At 39.2% G+C, this 15,562-nt stretch overlaps 1 protein-coding gene and 1 long non-coding RNA gene across 2 annotated transcripts in view; one reads left to right on the forward strand and one right to left on the reverse strand.

Annotated features, from left to right (window-relative positions):
- The window catches only part of LOC128081901 (uncharacterized), an 82,393-nt gene that overhangs the window by 57,967 nt on the left and 8,864 nt on the right, over window positions 1–15,562 (forward strand). The window lies entirely within an intron of this gene.
- ITFG1 (integrin alpha FG-GAP repeat containing 1) overlaps window positions 6,522–15,562 on the reverse strand; it is a 68,815-nt gene continuing 59,774 nt past the window's right edge. Inside the window, exons 15-18 of the mRNA XM_052685614.1 lie at window positions 13,155–13,279; window positions 12,203–12,285; window positions 10,642–10,759; window positions 6,522–7,269 (exon numbers count right to left, since the gene is read on the reverse strand). Of these exons, the coding sequence (XP_052541574.1) occupies window positions 7,210–7,269; window positions 10,642–10,759; window positions 12,203–12,285; window positions 13,155–13,279 (386 nt within the window). The 3' untranslated portion in view covers window positions 6,522–7,209. The remainder of the gene's footprint in view (window positions 7,270–10,641; window positions 10,760–12,202; window positions 12,286–13,154; window positions 13,280–15,562) is intronic.

Here is a 15,562-nt window from a genome sequence, read left to right on the forward strand (position 1 = left end):
GCCGCGAGGAGCGGCGGGGGGCACACCGTGGAGAGGGCCGAGCGCGGCTCGCCGGCTCGCAGCCCGACTGGAGCGGCCGCCGGTGGATGAAGCTCGTTTAAGATGTGAGGGGTGTTTGCTTGGCTGAGCCGCTTGTACGCATGTGCCCGCCCCCCGCGGAGCCCCGCGAGCTGCCGCAGCCGGCGGGGCGGCCGCGCTCCTCCCGCCCGGCAGGTACCGAGCGGGGGCGGCCGCCGCCCTCGCCCCGTCCGGCGGAGAGAATTCGGCACCGGGGGCTCCGCCGGGCGTGAGGCTCTGGGACCGGCCACCCGCCCGGCTGCCGGGGTTTTCCCTTCTGCCGACAGGAGCCCGGGTCGCCGCCCCGGTATGCGGTGGCTCGGGGGAATCCGGGTCCCGTCCGCCGCCTTTGTCGGGCATCGCGGCGGCTGCGATCGGGGTGGAAAGCAGCCGGTGCCCTCCTCTTTTTCCTCTCGTTCCTCGTGGCGGGGCCCGCGCGGCGGTAGCCGCCCGTACGGCTGCGTTGTGCCGCCTGGAGCCTGAGCTACGAGAGGACTCCATCACACTCTATTGTGTTGCTGTCGTCTGGCGAGCGACAGCTCAAATGGAGCTATTACTTTCGAGAAGTTAATAAAAAGGCGCACCCAGCCCATCGCCTGCCATCCCCGCGGCGATCCATCACGGCGGGTTAGCTGTAGGGGAGCTGGCACTCGGGGAATAGCCCGAGGTAGGGCAGGGGCACGGCGGGGCTGGCCGCCGCTGCCGAGGGGACGATTTTTTCAACTTTCCCGTAGGCAGCACGGGAATCTCGGCGCAGGAAGGCTTTTCCCCGCGCCGCCGATCGCTGGGGCTGCGGTGTGTTCGGGGTCCCGAATCGCCAAACAGGGATGCTCGGGGCCGAGTGCTCCTCGCGGCGCCTCTATGCGGCTCCCGGCGGCTGGCGGGGGCGGCCGGGGCTCGGGGGCCTCGCAGGGGCGATGTGGAACCCATCCGACTGACAACAATAGATGCAGAACTGCAACTTGCAGCTCCGGCTGCGCGAGCGAGAGGGCCTCTCTCGAACGTGGTTGTAAGATGGGAAGCTGATTCCCTCGTGGTTTGGTGCTTTGTGTTTGAATGAGTTCTTCCTACGACGCTCAAAGGTCAGCATATCCTGTTAGAAAAGGTCACTCTGTTCCAGCTTAGCACTTAAACGGTTCGGGCTCTTCGAGTCGGCGCGATTGCCAGCTCCGGTGCGCGGTGGGAGGCACCGGGGTGGGGGATGCGGGGGCCCTTGTTCCTCCCAGCGCCGGCCCGAAGGGGCAGCTGAGACCTGTAAACAAAGGGCCGGAGCTTTCTGGGCATTAGAGATCCATTTCAGCGTTCTAAGAAGCTTGATGAAGTATTAAGCTCAATGCTGTGGCAAAATCCCAAGTTACATAATTATATTATTCCGCTTACTCGAATTGTCCTTTCAATTTCAAGCAGAGATGATCCAGTTGCTCCTCAAAGGGTCGTTTTCCCATGAATTGCTAAATAGCTGCTGCATTCCAGCAATGGATAAAGTGATATCTTTGTACCCACTTCATAACTGTGTGTTTTTATAGTGGTATGATGAAATGGCAAACTCCACGCGAACATTCCTGTATGAAGATATATCCTCATTAGGTTGGTCTGCTTTGTATTTTTCTTCTCTGCTCAAAGAAATGTTTGCTGTAGCAACCCTAGCAAATGCTTAACAGAGCAATAATTTCTACCATTTCTGTGCAGCATGCACAGTTCTTTATCCTCTCTGCAGCACATGAGCACAAAATGAAAACGGATGGTGCTGCTGTGCAGACTGCTGGGAGCTGGGGTTGCTTTTGTTTGGAATGCACAGTGGAGCTGAGGGCAAAATCTGGCTCAGGTATTTTTATTACTCACGATACAAGAGAGAAGTAATGTGATTCTCAGGCTGCAAGCCGAATGTGCATTCAAGGAAGTGATTTGTAGTCAATTATTTCACAGAAAAGAAATAGGAGGAAAAATAGAAACGTCTCATGCTCAGGACAAGTTGGCGGTAGCTGCAAAGAACCACTCTACTACAGTGCATTTAACTGAAAGTTCCACTTCCAGTTTGTCCATTAGGAGGTTACACAGAGCTGTTACACACTTGGGGAGTGCAGTATTGCCTTCTCTTATCCCAGGGCTGCATCAAGCTGTCAGTGTGGGAGACATGGCTATAAGCATTAGCTCGAGAGTTTGGGCACATTCTGCCATCATTTACTGCTGCTTTCAGTAGAATTCCTTATCTGGACATCCCTGTTTCTTTGTCTTGTTACAGTTCTCATTATAGGTGGTGCTTTCAATTATTATATAGTGAATTAGTGACAGGTCAGAGAAACTTTCAGTTCCCATTTTCTGAGCCTGCAGGATGCTGGCTTCCAGGGAAGAAAATGTTGTGCCATCAGGTCAGATTGGCACTAAGCTTCAGTTAATTAAACGTGAGTTTTGGAGTGAACAAAGATTGAAAACTGCTTTGGGATGACCGGTTGTGTATTCTGCTGCTCTACTGAGTTGTCTATTTCTGAGTAGGAGCAGTTCATGCGAGGCAATGAGGCCACTCATTCTGGTATAGTTAATAGCTGCCTGAATAAGGCTTACATTTCCACATTTCCATTATTAGAACTGATTCCGATTCTTTTCAAGTTCTTCCTTCCTTAAAACTTTTAAATTACTCTTTTTCCTAGAAGCTTAAATTTTAATATTGCCTCACGTATTTGCTACTCCCTGGTAGCAGATTGCACATCACAAGCAGCCTTCCCCAGCAGTCGGGTTTTGGCTTTGTTTGGGGTCACCTGTGTATTGTTTTTAAAAGAGTTTGCAAAAATACAGATGCTAAAAGTGAATTGTTATGAAAAGAAGTTCGGATTAACATTTTAACTGTTCTGTTACTTATGTTTGTCAGTAGGATTAAGTGCTTTAGGTAGTTTTATACAAGGTCTGCTACATAAGTAATACCTCCTGTTTTGTTATGTTGGTGCACGGCAGCAGAGGCTGAACCTTCCCCACAATATTCCAGTGACAGATGGCAGCAGAGGGGCAGTCTGACAGAATGGTGTCTGACATGGAGATGCATATGAAGCAAAGGAGCCTCACTGAAATTCTCCATGTTGAAAAAATGGCACCCATTGACATTCATCGACTCTGGTGGAATGTTTAAGGAGACCAAACTGTGGGTGTGAGGCAGTGGGAGGTGTGTTTTACCAGCGATGACCAAGACAGTGGAGAACTTTTACAGGCACAGCATGCAGGCTCTTCTTCATGGCTGGTGAAAATGCATAGTGAAGGTGATGACTGTGTTAAACAACGATGTTTTATAGCTGAGAATTTGCTCAAACTGTGTTATTGTGCTCTTTGTGCTCATTACTTTAGGAGCAACCTATGTGTAATTTTTAATTAGAAAAATGATGGAAAATGAAGGACCTCTTATTGTGGTCATATCATATGTAATCATACATGAACACATAACTGACTTCTGTTATTTACTACTGAGAAAGAAGAATAGTGCAAACTTTCTAATAATCTGTTAAGAATACTGATTGTCTTCAGAAAGTTTCCTGCACATTTTTGTATTTGCTACATAATACTATTAGATCAGAGTATTAGAGAGATTTGTGGATATATTCTATCTCAAATCATGCAGTAAGGTTAGCATCTTCTTTTTGTTGTTTTTGTTTTGTTTTGTTTTTTAAGGTAGCAGACAAGGGATTTCATTATTCACTGAAAACAGGAGTTGATTATAATGACTGTACTGCATGGCTGATACTTTCTAAGTGGCAGCGGCAGCCAGTATCACCAGAGCCTCAATACAAAATTCCAGTTGCCAAAATCAGGGGGAAGAAATAATAGAATGGCTACTGAAACAGCACAGCAGCCTAAAGAAACACAGCTCAATTTCTTGATTTTAGTCTGTTTTTGATCAAAATATTTATCATAGAATTATCAGAGAACTGTTTGAGTTGGAACAGATCTTTAAAGGTCATCTAGTCCAACTCTCCTGCAATGAACAGGGACACCTACAGCGAGGCAGGTTGTTCAGAGCCTGGTCCAGCCTGACCTCAAACATCTCCAGGGACAGGCATCTACCACCTCTCTCAGCAACACATTGCAGTGCTTCGCCACACTTATTCTAAAAAACCTTTTCCTTACCTCCAATCTAAATCTCCCCTCTTTCAGTTTGAAACCATTTCCCCTTCATCACAACAGACCCTGCCAAAGAGTTCATCCTCAGCTTTTTTACACCCCCCTTTAGGTTCCTATTGGAATTTGACTGTTCCTTTAGAATGCGTTCAAGTTATTGAAACTTTTGTGAAATCACTGGTCTTCATAATGTTTACTTGCAATATCTGTGATCATTCCAAGCATAATTTTACTTTCTGGATTTTAAATAATATTTCTTATGGTTATCAGTATGTTTAAAGCTGGCACAGTTTGCATTTTTACACTGCTTCAACAAAACTAAGCTCTGATGACTATACACTAATGCAGTAGAAACTTACAGGGTTGAATTCTTCTCTTCTATGTAAATGGCATTTGTCTGAAAGGAGTTACAGGAGTCCTGAATTGACTCAGTGCATTCATAATGATCACTTTAATTAGTTGTAGCAAATCTTTTTAGAGCAGCTTTCTGTTACTAAGGATGGCCACATGATCATTGGAGAGATATCACACTATATAGAATATGCCTATTAATCTGCAGCAGAAGAGTTGGTTCTTTTGTTGGGGATTATACTGCATTAATGATAAATTTAGTAGGAAGATTCAGTCTTAAAGCTTCTCATGGAAAATGAGAACAAAGCAAGCTGGTATTTCAACAGCCATCTGTCAGTTGGCATGTCAACAGTATTTTTATATAGGTGAGATTTCACACTGAAGAAGCCTTCCAATAGCATTTCTTACCAGGGCTGTATTATGGTGGATGCATTTTGAAAATGTATGCAGTTAAAGCTGTTTCTCAGTTCTCAGCTACACTGAAGATTACCTGGAAACACACGTTCTAATGAATGTTGCTTTCTAAAACCTACTGATAGAAGGGTAACAACCTTAACAACACAAATTTTTGATGTCCATGAAAGTCAAATATGATGTGAAACTTTTGACAAGAGGTTTAACACCATTTAATGCCTTAATTCAGAATAATATGCATCGGTGTTATAAGACAAGCTGTGAATAGTTACAACCTGTCACAGTTTATTATAAGAAAGCTATTAAAGCTCCAAGAAAGTATTGTACACGAAGTGATGTAAGAATGCACTACTGAGCATGCAAACCACCTTAAAGCACGAGATGCTGAGTTCATTGCTTCGTTAACTGGGTAACAGCTTAAATGTCAGCATGAGGTTATTTCATTCCTAATTATTTTTTCCAAAAAACATAAGGAGGCTAATGTATGTTTATTATATTGCGATAGAGGGCTGCAGATGACTTTGGAGCCACAGTGGCATTATGCATTTAGCCTTATTCTCCAACCATCCGAAAAACAGAGATCACATTAGACTGTGCTTCCTCTTGATTATGAAACCTGTTATTACTTTTGCTGATGGGAGAGAATTGTAGCAGTGGGGTTTAAAAAGTACAGCACCCCGAAGGATTTATCTAAATAATCTACCTTTCCACACTACTCTAAGAGAAATATTAAAGGTGTGTATTAAAGAAATACGCTTTCCTGAAAACTAAGGGAAATGTAATTTGAAAGTCTGCTTTGTGAGAATCGGATCAGTTCAAATTACAAGTATCTTGTAAAAACTACAGAACTTAGTAGCTTTTCAGTACCTTTCAGATTTTTGACTTGGAGCTGCTGTTACAGTGGGTCCCTTCAGCACTGCTGTGGTAACAAATAGCTTCAGGGAGGACTGAATCGGTTCAAGCTTTGTACCTGCTCTCCCTTCACTCTTCCTGTATTGACACATGTATGTAAGCTTACAGGACAGGTGCCCGGGTGGAGGAGATAAGGAGTTCTCACTGACCACTATCTCTACTGAGGTGACTGCCTGTAAGAACAACACTTTTTAGTTTGATGATAAAGTGTATTCTATATATCAAATGGGATTTATTAGGAATGCCAGCTGACAGCTTTAAATGTACAATAAATCATGTAAACTCACTGAGAATATAGGAACAACTATTAAATGCAAGCATGATTATTTTTATAGACTATGTCAGGAATTTAATTATATCGAGCAATGGTAACATTATCACCATCTATATAGAATTGAGCCCCTCTGCTTCTGTAGTTATTACAACCTTATGATATTTAGGCACTGCTTACTCCGAGTGTCCTATGCTATTTAATCTCTGTACATTTCATCTATTAATCATGAATTCTAGGGAGTCAATCCTCATTCTCCTTCCCTTCCAGAATTCTTCCTCTCGTGTCTTTAAAAAAGCACCAGCCAAATACAAAGCCCCCCACCCTTCTTATAAGAGCAGAACCCACAGAAGTTGTTTTCATGTCGTTAGGCCTTTCTAAAAGACCTAAGGTTATGGTATAATTACAAAAGCACTTTGTGTCACACTGATACATTTTATTACTTCAGTTCTTTTTAATGTGCCATCATCTTTCTAGAACTAACGTATAAATACCGCATCTATCCCACAAGTACTGAACTACCATCAACACTGAAGGTTTCTTTGAGTTTCCCAATTCTTTAGCAATTGCACATATGAACTTAAACAATGAGAAATACAGAATACTTTCAGTTAAGCAATCAATTAATGATTATGTCATCTGAGAAATTGCTCAAGATTAATTTTCAGAAATGCAGTTTACTTTGCAGGAATGTGTAAATAACAATACCAATGTCAGTGGTACAAAGTATTCTGCTCACTAAAATACTAATCTTTATTTACACAGCTTTTTATCAAATATATTACTAAAGAACTGGTGGTATGTAAACAACGGTACATGCAAAATTATCCCTTTTACTATGAAAAATTAATGTACACTTCTGTTAAATAAAGACCAAATGCTATTATATACAGGCTTTTTTTGTTTTTGTTTTAGTTTTTTTTCTGGAAGGCCTTAAGAGACATTCAGGTCTATTTTTAATATGTTCCAAATAAATACCAAATAATGCAACATTTACAAATAGCACACCAGCAGTATTTTCCATAGTAATCATTTTACAAATCAGAATTTAGTATTTCAATTTAGCAAACGAATAGCAGCTCCTCCATAAATATTAAGGCATGTCACATAGCATCAAAATGGAACCGATGAGCTTCCTGTCGCTTCTCTCTGTCATCTGCTTTCTGAAAAATAAAATAAAAAAGCTAAGCAGTTTGTGGGATTCAGAGCAATGCAGTTACAGAAACGTGTTGTCAAATGTCAGAGAACGGTTCATTTTTTTTTCCAAGCCATTCATCTGACAAAAGGCAAAAAGCTTAGTAAAACCTCAATAATTAGCTTTTAAATGATGTCAGTTTGTAATAGCAATAATCGACTCAAAATTGGCTTCTGCTGTTAATACTCAGCTGTTTTAGCATTTATGACCCATTATTTTCTCTTGTTCTAATAATGCTTTTATGAAAGGAATATTTCAAAACCGAAGGACGGTTCCTGGTGTGTACGTATTTAGCCTAATACGAGATAAAATCACTTTGCATTAACTGTAAATGTTGTCATCTACATTACACTTAGATTTTTTAAATTGAAATGTTAAATACAAATTCAGACAAAGACAGCAGTCCAACTAACAATTAACAGCACCGAGTAGGCTAAAAAAAGAGGACTGTTCCATGTTTTTGTGTTCAGAAAATGTGAGAGGATGTATTTCCCCACTTATTGATGTGGAACACACATTGATCTGCTGAAAGAGCAGCTTGGATTGTGCTTGGAGAAGAGACGCACAGTGAAACTGCACCTAGAACCCATGGAAGGTGCTATAGCACGTTCTCTCCTCACTGCCTCCCTTGTGTTTGAAAGCAGTGACAGAAGAGGAGAGCTCCTCTCTCAGGAGCTTGGAGTGCACAGTGAATCTTTTGAGCAACCGGTGTTTTTCTCATGACAGACAATCCCTATAAATCCCAGTATAAGAAAACGCAGCAAAACAAATGTAAATGCTTTTTCTGGTGAATGAGTAAAATGAAGATAAGCCTTTACAGTATGCTGTTGTGTGGGCATTCAGATTTGTACCCAAGTCAATACATATACATGATGATTTTGGTAGAAATCAGTGCATGTGTTCTGCCATTAAAGTTCGTCATCTGCTCTGGCTCAAGGCCAGAGATTTCCTCATCACACACTGTTTATTTATGACAGTGATTCCAGTGGGCTAACTATGGATTTTACTGCGTTCTGTGGCAGCAGTCGAGCTGTCATCTAACTATTGGATTTTATGGCATTTTGTGGCAGCAGCATGACTGTCAGTGAGGTTTAAGGTACATCTGCCTGGCTTTTTGGCAGGGTCTTTATCAATGCCAGTAGTATTCTGAATGTCAAAAATGGGGTGGGAAAAGGGGAGTGGCATACTTTGCTAAATTAAAATGCTTGTCACATTCCACAGTGTTATGCAGGCTCACTTTGAAAGCAATTTTCACTCCATTTCTTGTCTGCTTCATGAAAAAAATACGACTTCAAAATTTGTCGGTAACTGATATTGTGATGAACTCATCAAAACTTCCCTAGCAAGGATTATCATCAATGCCTGGTGTTCACCTGACTAGTCCCAAGTTCACAAAGCAAATTAAAAAGAATCAAAATACAGGAAATGTGGCAACTATATTGTTATAAGATGAAATAACGGCTTCAATTCTTCCTCAGCTTCTCTTTTATCTGATGTATCAAAAGTAAACACTAATAACTCAAAGCCATTCACTTTTTTGTAATGGATCAAAATTTCTAAGGAATGCCAGAGCAACATAATATCCCCAAATACTACAGTTACTTAAACAGCACAGTAACGGCTGGCAGCTGAATGCCTAAGAACTATTGCAGACAAAGGACTTCTGCTGCTCCTTATCTGCAGAGGTCAAAGTACATGCTTTCTTTTAACTGCTGAGTAAAGCACGGCCGCTTACATACAGATACATCCTCTGGGGAAAAAGGAGAGATTGCAGCTGCCAGTGCATTTCCCCTTTCTTTCTTTGTGATAGGTACTCTAGAAGTCTGCAGGGAAAACAGCATTGAGGCAGAACAGTATTCTTATGAAAGGATTACTGGAAGAGGCAGAAAACAGTCCCAGTCATGCCACTGGCTCACAATACTGCCTTGGTCAGGACTTTCACTTGTTCTGTACCTCAACCACTTTTTTCTAAAACTGGGAAGGTAAAAATCAATGGGAAGGGCATTTGAAAATTAAAGGAATTAACAACTGTTTACACAGTGATCTAAAAATACACAATTTAACCAAATATGTGTGCCTATTTTGTGCAAGGTGCAGGCTGCTGCAAAGGAGTTTAACACATGACCAACACCGCTTTATTCACACGCGCTTAATGAAGGGGGCTTGAAATGGCTCAGAAAGCACCCACTCCAGGTTGAGTGCTTCTTTATATTGAAATAAAGAAATTATTGTTAGCAAAGAAAGCTTTAAACATTGTTGTTGAACCTCAGTTTCTCCAGATGGAATTATACATAGTCCTTCACAACACAGAGACCAAACATTTTTTTTTACTCCTGTTGCTTTAGACATATTGGAGACAGAGTTAAACCCAGGCAGTGACAGTCCAAGCTATCACTTAGTAATGCTTTCCTGGTACATTAGGACACGTTAAGGGCAGTCATCACAACATTTGTATTTCCTTGCTGTGTGTGTTGCGTTCCCAGCATCACTGTGATTTGGAGACCATATTTAACATTTTGAAGAGTGGAGAATGACAGACAAGTAACATTTAAATATGAAGCATGCGCAAAGCCTATCTGAATGTTTAACAAGGTCATTTTATTTCCACAAGCACAAAATAACAAACAGTTCTACCATGTCAAAATGTGCAGTAATTTTATTTGACAGCTAAGATTATGGTTTGGGTATGCAGTAGCATTTATTGGCAATCCTGCCAGTTGGATATGATTGCGAACTGCATAGTTAAGAAAAATGGGAATGCATTTCTTTTGTGACATGAAAGGCCCCTTTCAAAATGCTTCTGCAAATCAATAGATTTCTATACACTGCATGTATAATTCAGACACATAGAGCAAAGCAGCCAATATGCACACAATTGTCTCCCTATACACTCTTGAATGCTAATGTGAATGCAATCAGCAAAGATAGTTACAGAAAAAAGAAATGTTTTTCCTCTTTTTTAGATTACCAGCAACTCAAGCTAAGTAAATTGAATTTATGTTCCCTTTTTCTAATATTGTACTTCTAAAAACTGCAACGTAGAAAGCTTAGATATGAACCAAAAACTTCTCATTTTGTTGGCAATAACAGTTTAATGGCAAAAGCTTATCAATCCTTTCTTCATTTCCCTTTTCAAGTGCCTTCAAGCTTAAGTAGAAACAATGCCAATTTTTAAGCTTGCAATAAATACCAAATTAATGACAAATCCACACCTTTAGGGAATTAATGCAGTCTGTGTCAGAAATTATATAAAGCTGCTCAAAGATGTACAAGCCTATAAGATATAAGGAAATGTTAAATAGCATAGAAAATACAGAAAAATACAGCTAATTAAACTTACCTTTTCTTGCCAGTGTAATATGCCAATTATTGCCAGGATAAAAACACAGACACCAATTAAGGCTATAGCTGTTAGCAGCACTATGTTACTTGGGGTCAGATATAGCTTGGCACTCCAGCTGCACAAAAGAGGAAAATCCAAAGAAATATTAATACTCTTAATTAGGAAGTAGAAAACATTTCACTTACAAAGATCAAAATAACTTGCTAGTATTGAGATAAGTAGCAGCCTGGTCCATAAAAACCCAGTGTCTGTACTTGGAGACTGGAGCTTAATGGTGTTTACTTGGAAATGCATAACAATTATTTTCAAGCATTGCCATTGAAATTGAGCTTATTTATCCAGGAATGCTATGAGCATCCTCAGAGACTGACTTTTATACTAGTTGTAGGCAGCAGAACCAGTTGGCTATGGCAGAAAAATACTGGAAAGCAACGAAACAAAGCACTTGAAGGTCTTCTGGAAGGCATCCCTAGAATGTTGTGGGTTTCCAAGGCTCAGTAACACTCTTTTTATCCTTCAGACTTCTTGTCATGGGAAAGCTATCAGCATGATCCTCTATACTGAGGCAGTACCACGTCCTCGCAGGAAACTGCATATTTATATTAAAAGGAATTATAAATTAAGAAGTGTTTTTTAGGAAATCTTAATTCTTTTGGAATTCTATTCACCACAGTTCAGTGGTCATAAACTTGCTCTCTAAAAAAAGCAGAAATAGCTTATGGATGACTGAGAAAATTCTTCATAATGCATACCTTTAAATACCTTAACACTGCAACTAAATTTTCTCCATCTGCCAGATGTTATTCCTGTGGTTGTTAATTAGTAACTCAAGTGGCACATCACTCCTCAACTGTTATTTGTTCTGTAGTACTCTGTAAAATTAGCTGCTGAAACTGATGTCAGAATCATTCCTGCATGATAAACACAGCTGACCTCACTAGTAGATCAAGCGGCAAAATGCAGCTGTAATGCAACCAATGTTTTCTCTAACAGCAACGACAGAAACATGCTTCATTTCTGAGACAAACATTTTAATTTCCAAATGAATTCAATGTTGAAAAGCTTATTTATAAATAACCCCTTCACCTTTACTTAAGGGAAAATATTCATACCTGTGGCAATAGATAGCGTGATCAGAAGGGCTAAACTGAAGCTTTTATGTACAACTGGGCAGAGATTGCATGTTTGGTGAAACCAAAATGCTTGCTTCAATCATTACCATGCTTACAATTTGTAAAAAAAAAAAAAAAGAAAAAAAAAAGAAAGAAAGAAAAAAAAAGCTGGTAAACCCAGCAAATATGTTATTATTTACAGGAGTTCAGCTGGTAATAGATTTCGATTGCTTATGGTTACTACATAAAATTGTATGTAAATACTCAAAAATATTCTGTCCAGACATAGCGGCAACAACAGTACCAGAACCGAGTCCCTCTCCTTCATTGCTTTTAGACCCACTTTCTATACAACTTAAAAGAAAAAAGGAGAAAAAAAAAGAACACAGATTTTAAATTAGGCATTATGTAATTTTGTGATGTGCAATTCAGAATGAAGAAGTTACCTTCGAGGAACATTATGAGGATATGGGATGACTATAAGCTGGGAGTTTGGTATGATAGCTGTCCATTCTTGTTTCCTTATGGACTGAAAGTAAAACAAAGGCTATGTCAATTCCTAACAAGTCACCACACTTAAAAACAAAGTATTTTCTCTGTCGAAATGTGGAAAAGGAAAAAAGAAAACCTCAGAAGTGATTGCTTTTTTTTTTTTAAGTGACTTTTTCCCTTATGTTTATGTAAGTCTTTTATTCTGAAAGCTCCAAAGCACTTTAAAAACAACGAAGTGTAAAGCAAGAGAAGTGCTGTTGACATGAAACACAGTATCTGCTCAAAACGCAGATGCAACGCAACAACGTAACAGCCAAGGAAAAAAAGAACCAGTTTTACAAAGGAATTTTACCAATTATCTAAACCAGAATATCATGGGTACACTGATACAAGTACCTCATTTTTCAAAGCAATATAATCAGATTTTTTTTAAGGACTCTGGACAGTCAGGAGCCTTTAATGTTTCACCTCAAGATTAGACGATCGCAGTAACCTCTACCTCCTGTCATATTGATCATGGTGCTATCACTGCGCTAGAAAGGATTGTGTGAGTTTACAGACCAGCCAGAGCAGCCCCAGGGAAATCTTACAGCTGAGACCATAATAATTGGACCACCAGGTCTAATACACATTTATCATTTAAACAAGCACCGTATGACTAATGCTTATGCACAGCTTCAGTTATCTTTTAGTTTCATTGTTGGCATTGGAGCTTACACCCACCTTAAAAAACCACACGTGCAACGTATCAGTGTATTTTTTTTGGCAAACCTTTTTCTGTATTCAAATTTACCTTGATATTCATACTTATGAAATAAGTGTCATTAGCAATTTTCATATTCATTTTCTCTATTATGAAAGATAATACCAGAAATATTAGCTTGAGAATCATGAATTTCAGCTAACCTTTTCTCCTAAAGGACGAGGAATTCCAACATACAAATGGTCAAGGAAGTTAGCACTACGTCCCAAGCCCAGAACATTGTATGGCAACTGGAGAGCAAAATGTGCTGACTGGCTCAGCTGTCCAGCTGAAATGAAATTAGAAAATAAGAAATAAGCTTTTGGAAAAAACCCTTCCATGCAAGCACGTTTCAGGGGCAATTACAGAAGTGTGATTTTTAAAATTTTTAATGTCTCAGTCCCACACTTCCCAACTATTAATGGGCACTTAATTGTAATGTTTCTTAACTACTTCAGATTTCCAGGTAAAAGAGAATTCTTTCAAGCACCTTTTATGTGTCAAACTGCTATTTGTTACAAGTTGAGGTGAAATGAGTTATTCATATTTATTTAGGCATGGCTGGCAGCAAGTCTCCCCATTTACTGCTCCACTCAAAAGCCCAGACTCACCATGAAAAGGTTCACTGTACTTCTTGCTAACAGTAATCAGCAATTAATGTTTTTTCTTGTGTCACACAATCAGCTGAGAAAATGCTCACAAACAAATTCTCACATCATAATTTGATTTAATGACGATGGGATAACAGCTGTTGCAAGTTACATCCTATCCAGGGCATTCAATAATAAAGAACTGAATGAGAGACTAGATGGTAAAAATAACATTGTTTCCCTCCAGAAAGGACAGTAGGAAAACAGAAGCATGCAGTTATCTACAAATTCACTAACATGCCATTTCAAGGTGGCCAATTACTCCATTTAAATAAAACCTTGTAATCTTAATGTCCAGCAAACTGATTCAGATCCTTTGTGGACTCTATGTTCACTCCCTAGAAGGCTTCTTAGCAAGTGGTCTGATGCCACGGTATGATATCAGCATCTCAAAAACCACAGTGAATTCAGCCCTTCACAGACTGAGAAGTTTAAAGCATACTCCAGCACTGCAAACCAAATGACGTGCTCAATAGACACAGTTTTTGTTGTTGTTGCTGGTGTTGTTTTTAAATACGACAGCAGTGTCAGGATTTGTTGAATGTTACGTTTTTCTCATTAACTTTGGCTTTGTTTTAAAAATGAACAAAATATTGAATACTCTTTCACGCTGTAACACAACAAAGGATTTTCTTTAAAAAGCTGTCTCAGTAATGCTGATTTCTGAAGGACTTCTCCCAGAAGAACAAGGTGTGATACTTCATATTGAAAGGTTTTTCAAATGACTTTTGAGTGAAATACTTAGGATTATAAGGAGACTGTAACTTAGGTCTTCCTTTTTTTTTTTTCCATTATACAAATGAAATGAATGTCAACTAAATTAAAGGAAATAAAGGAAAATGTCATACAGTGTGTGCAGTCAGCCTTTAAAGAGTTTAGAGAGTTAGATACTGCATTAGAATTCTTAAAAGCACTGAATAATTTCATGGCCTCTAATACTGATTCTTATGCCTACTTGGATAAGGATGATGAAATCTTATGCTTCAAGATGTAAGTAAATCATATGCAAAGGTCAGAAAGAAATGCTTCCTACTACACAGTACAAATGCTTTTATTTAACCTGCCTTAAAATGAAATTAGCTAAGCAGGACTTGGGAGGATGGCAAGTAAAAGGTTCTAGTTTATTTTAAAGTGGACTGACTATAAATATGGGAGATCACTGAAATGATTTCTTGCTTTATTCCACTTGCATCTATCAATTCCTACAAAAGTTTGATAGTTACTGTAAGTGCTTCAGTTAGAATTGCAAAAAGTAATAAAAAGGACAAATGTTTATCTGAGAAGCATAAAAACCAATTAAAAATAAAAAAATGACAGACTGTTGTTAGTAATTTATTGCTTAATTTATTTTAATGTTTAATTAGTAGTCATCTGAAGTTTGCAATTACCAATAATTAATTTACTTATGAAAATATTTCAAATTTAATTTAAACTGCAACTCTAATATTTGCCATGTTGTAAAATTATTGTGGACAGATTTCTACTTATACCAAGAAAACCTGAAAATACCATTCAATCTTCAGTAGAAGGGTGAGATTTACTGCTTACATTAAGACTGTTCTTTAAGCTTTCTGAAGTGTAAGCAAGCAAGATGGAGAAAGGAGTTGTTGCTTCACAGTTTTCTTTACTTGACCAATAAAACTGGTACTATAAACAAGACTTTTATATATATATAAAAAAAAGAAACACAAGGCAGCCTTCACCTGTACATGCTGTGTATCAATTCTCCTTTAAAGACCTCAACACTTAAATTTTCTTATTAACAGCGCACACATCTTTTCTTGCAGATTTTTTTTTTTTTTTTTAAAAAAAAAGCCATCTGGAAGCACTCAGTGATATCACGTGCTGTGAACTCAGAATATGGTGTTCTCATAAATGTTTTGGTTTTAAATTGAAAGTCAGTAAGTTCATTGCTTCAAAAA

This window comes from Tympanuchus pallidicinctus, unplaced genomic scaffold, assembly GCF_026119805.1.
Source record: "Tympanuchus pallidicinctus isolate F22 unplaced genomic scaffold, pur_lepc_1.0 scaffold22, whole genome shotgun sequence".
NCBI classification, from domain to species: domain Eukaryota; kingdom Metazoa; phylum Chordata; class Aves; order Galliformes; family Phasianidae; genus Tympanuchus; species Tympanuchus pallidicinctus.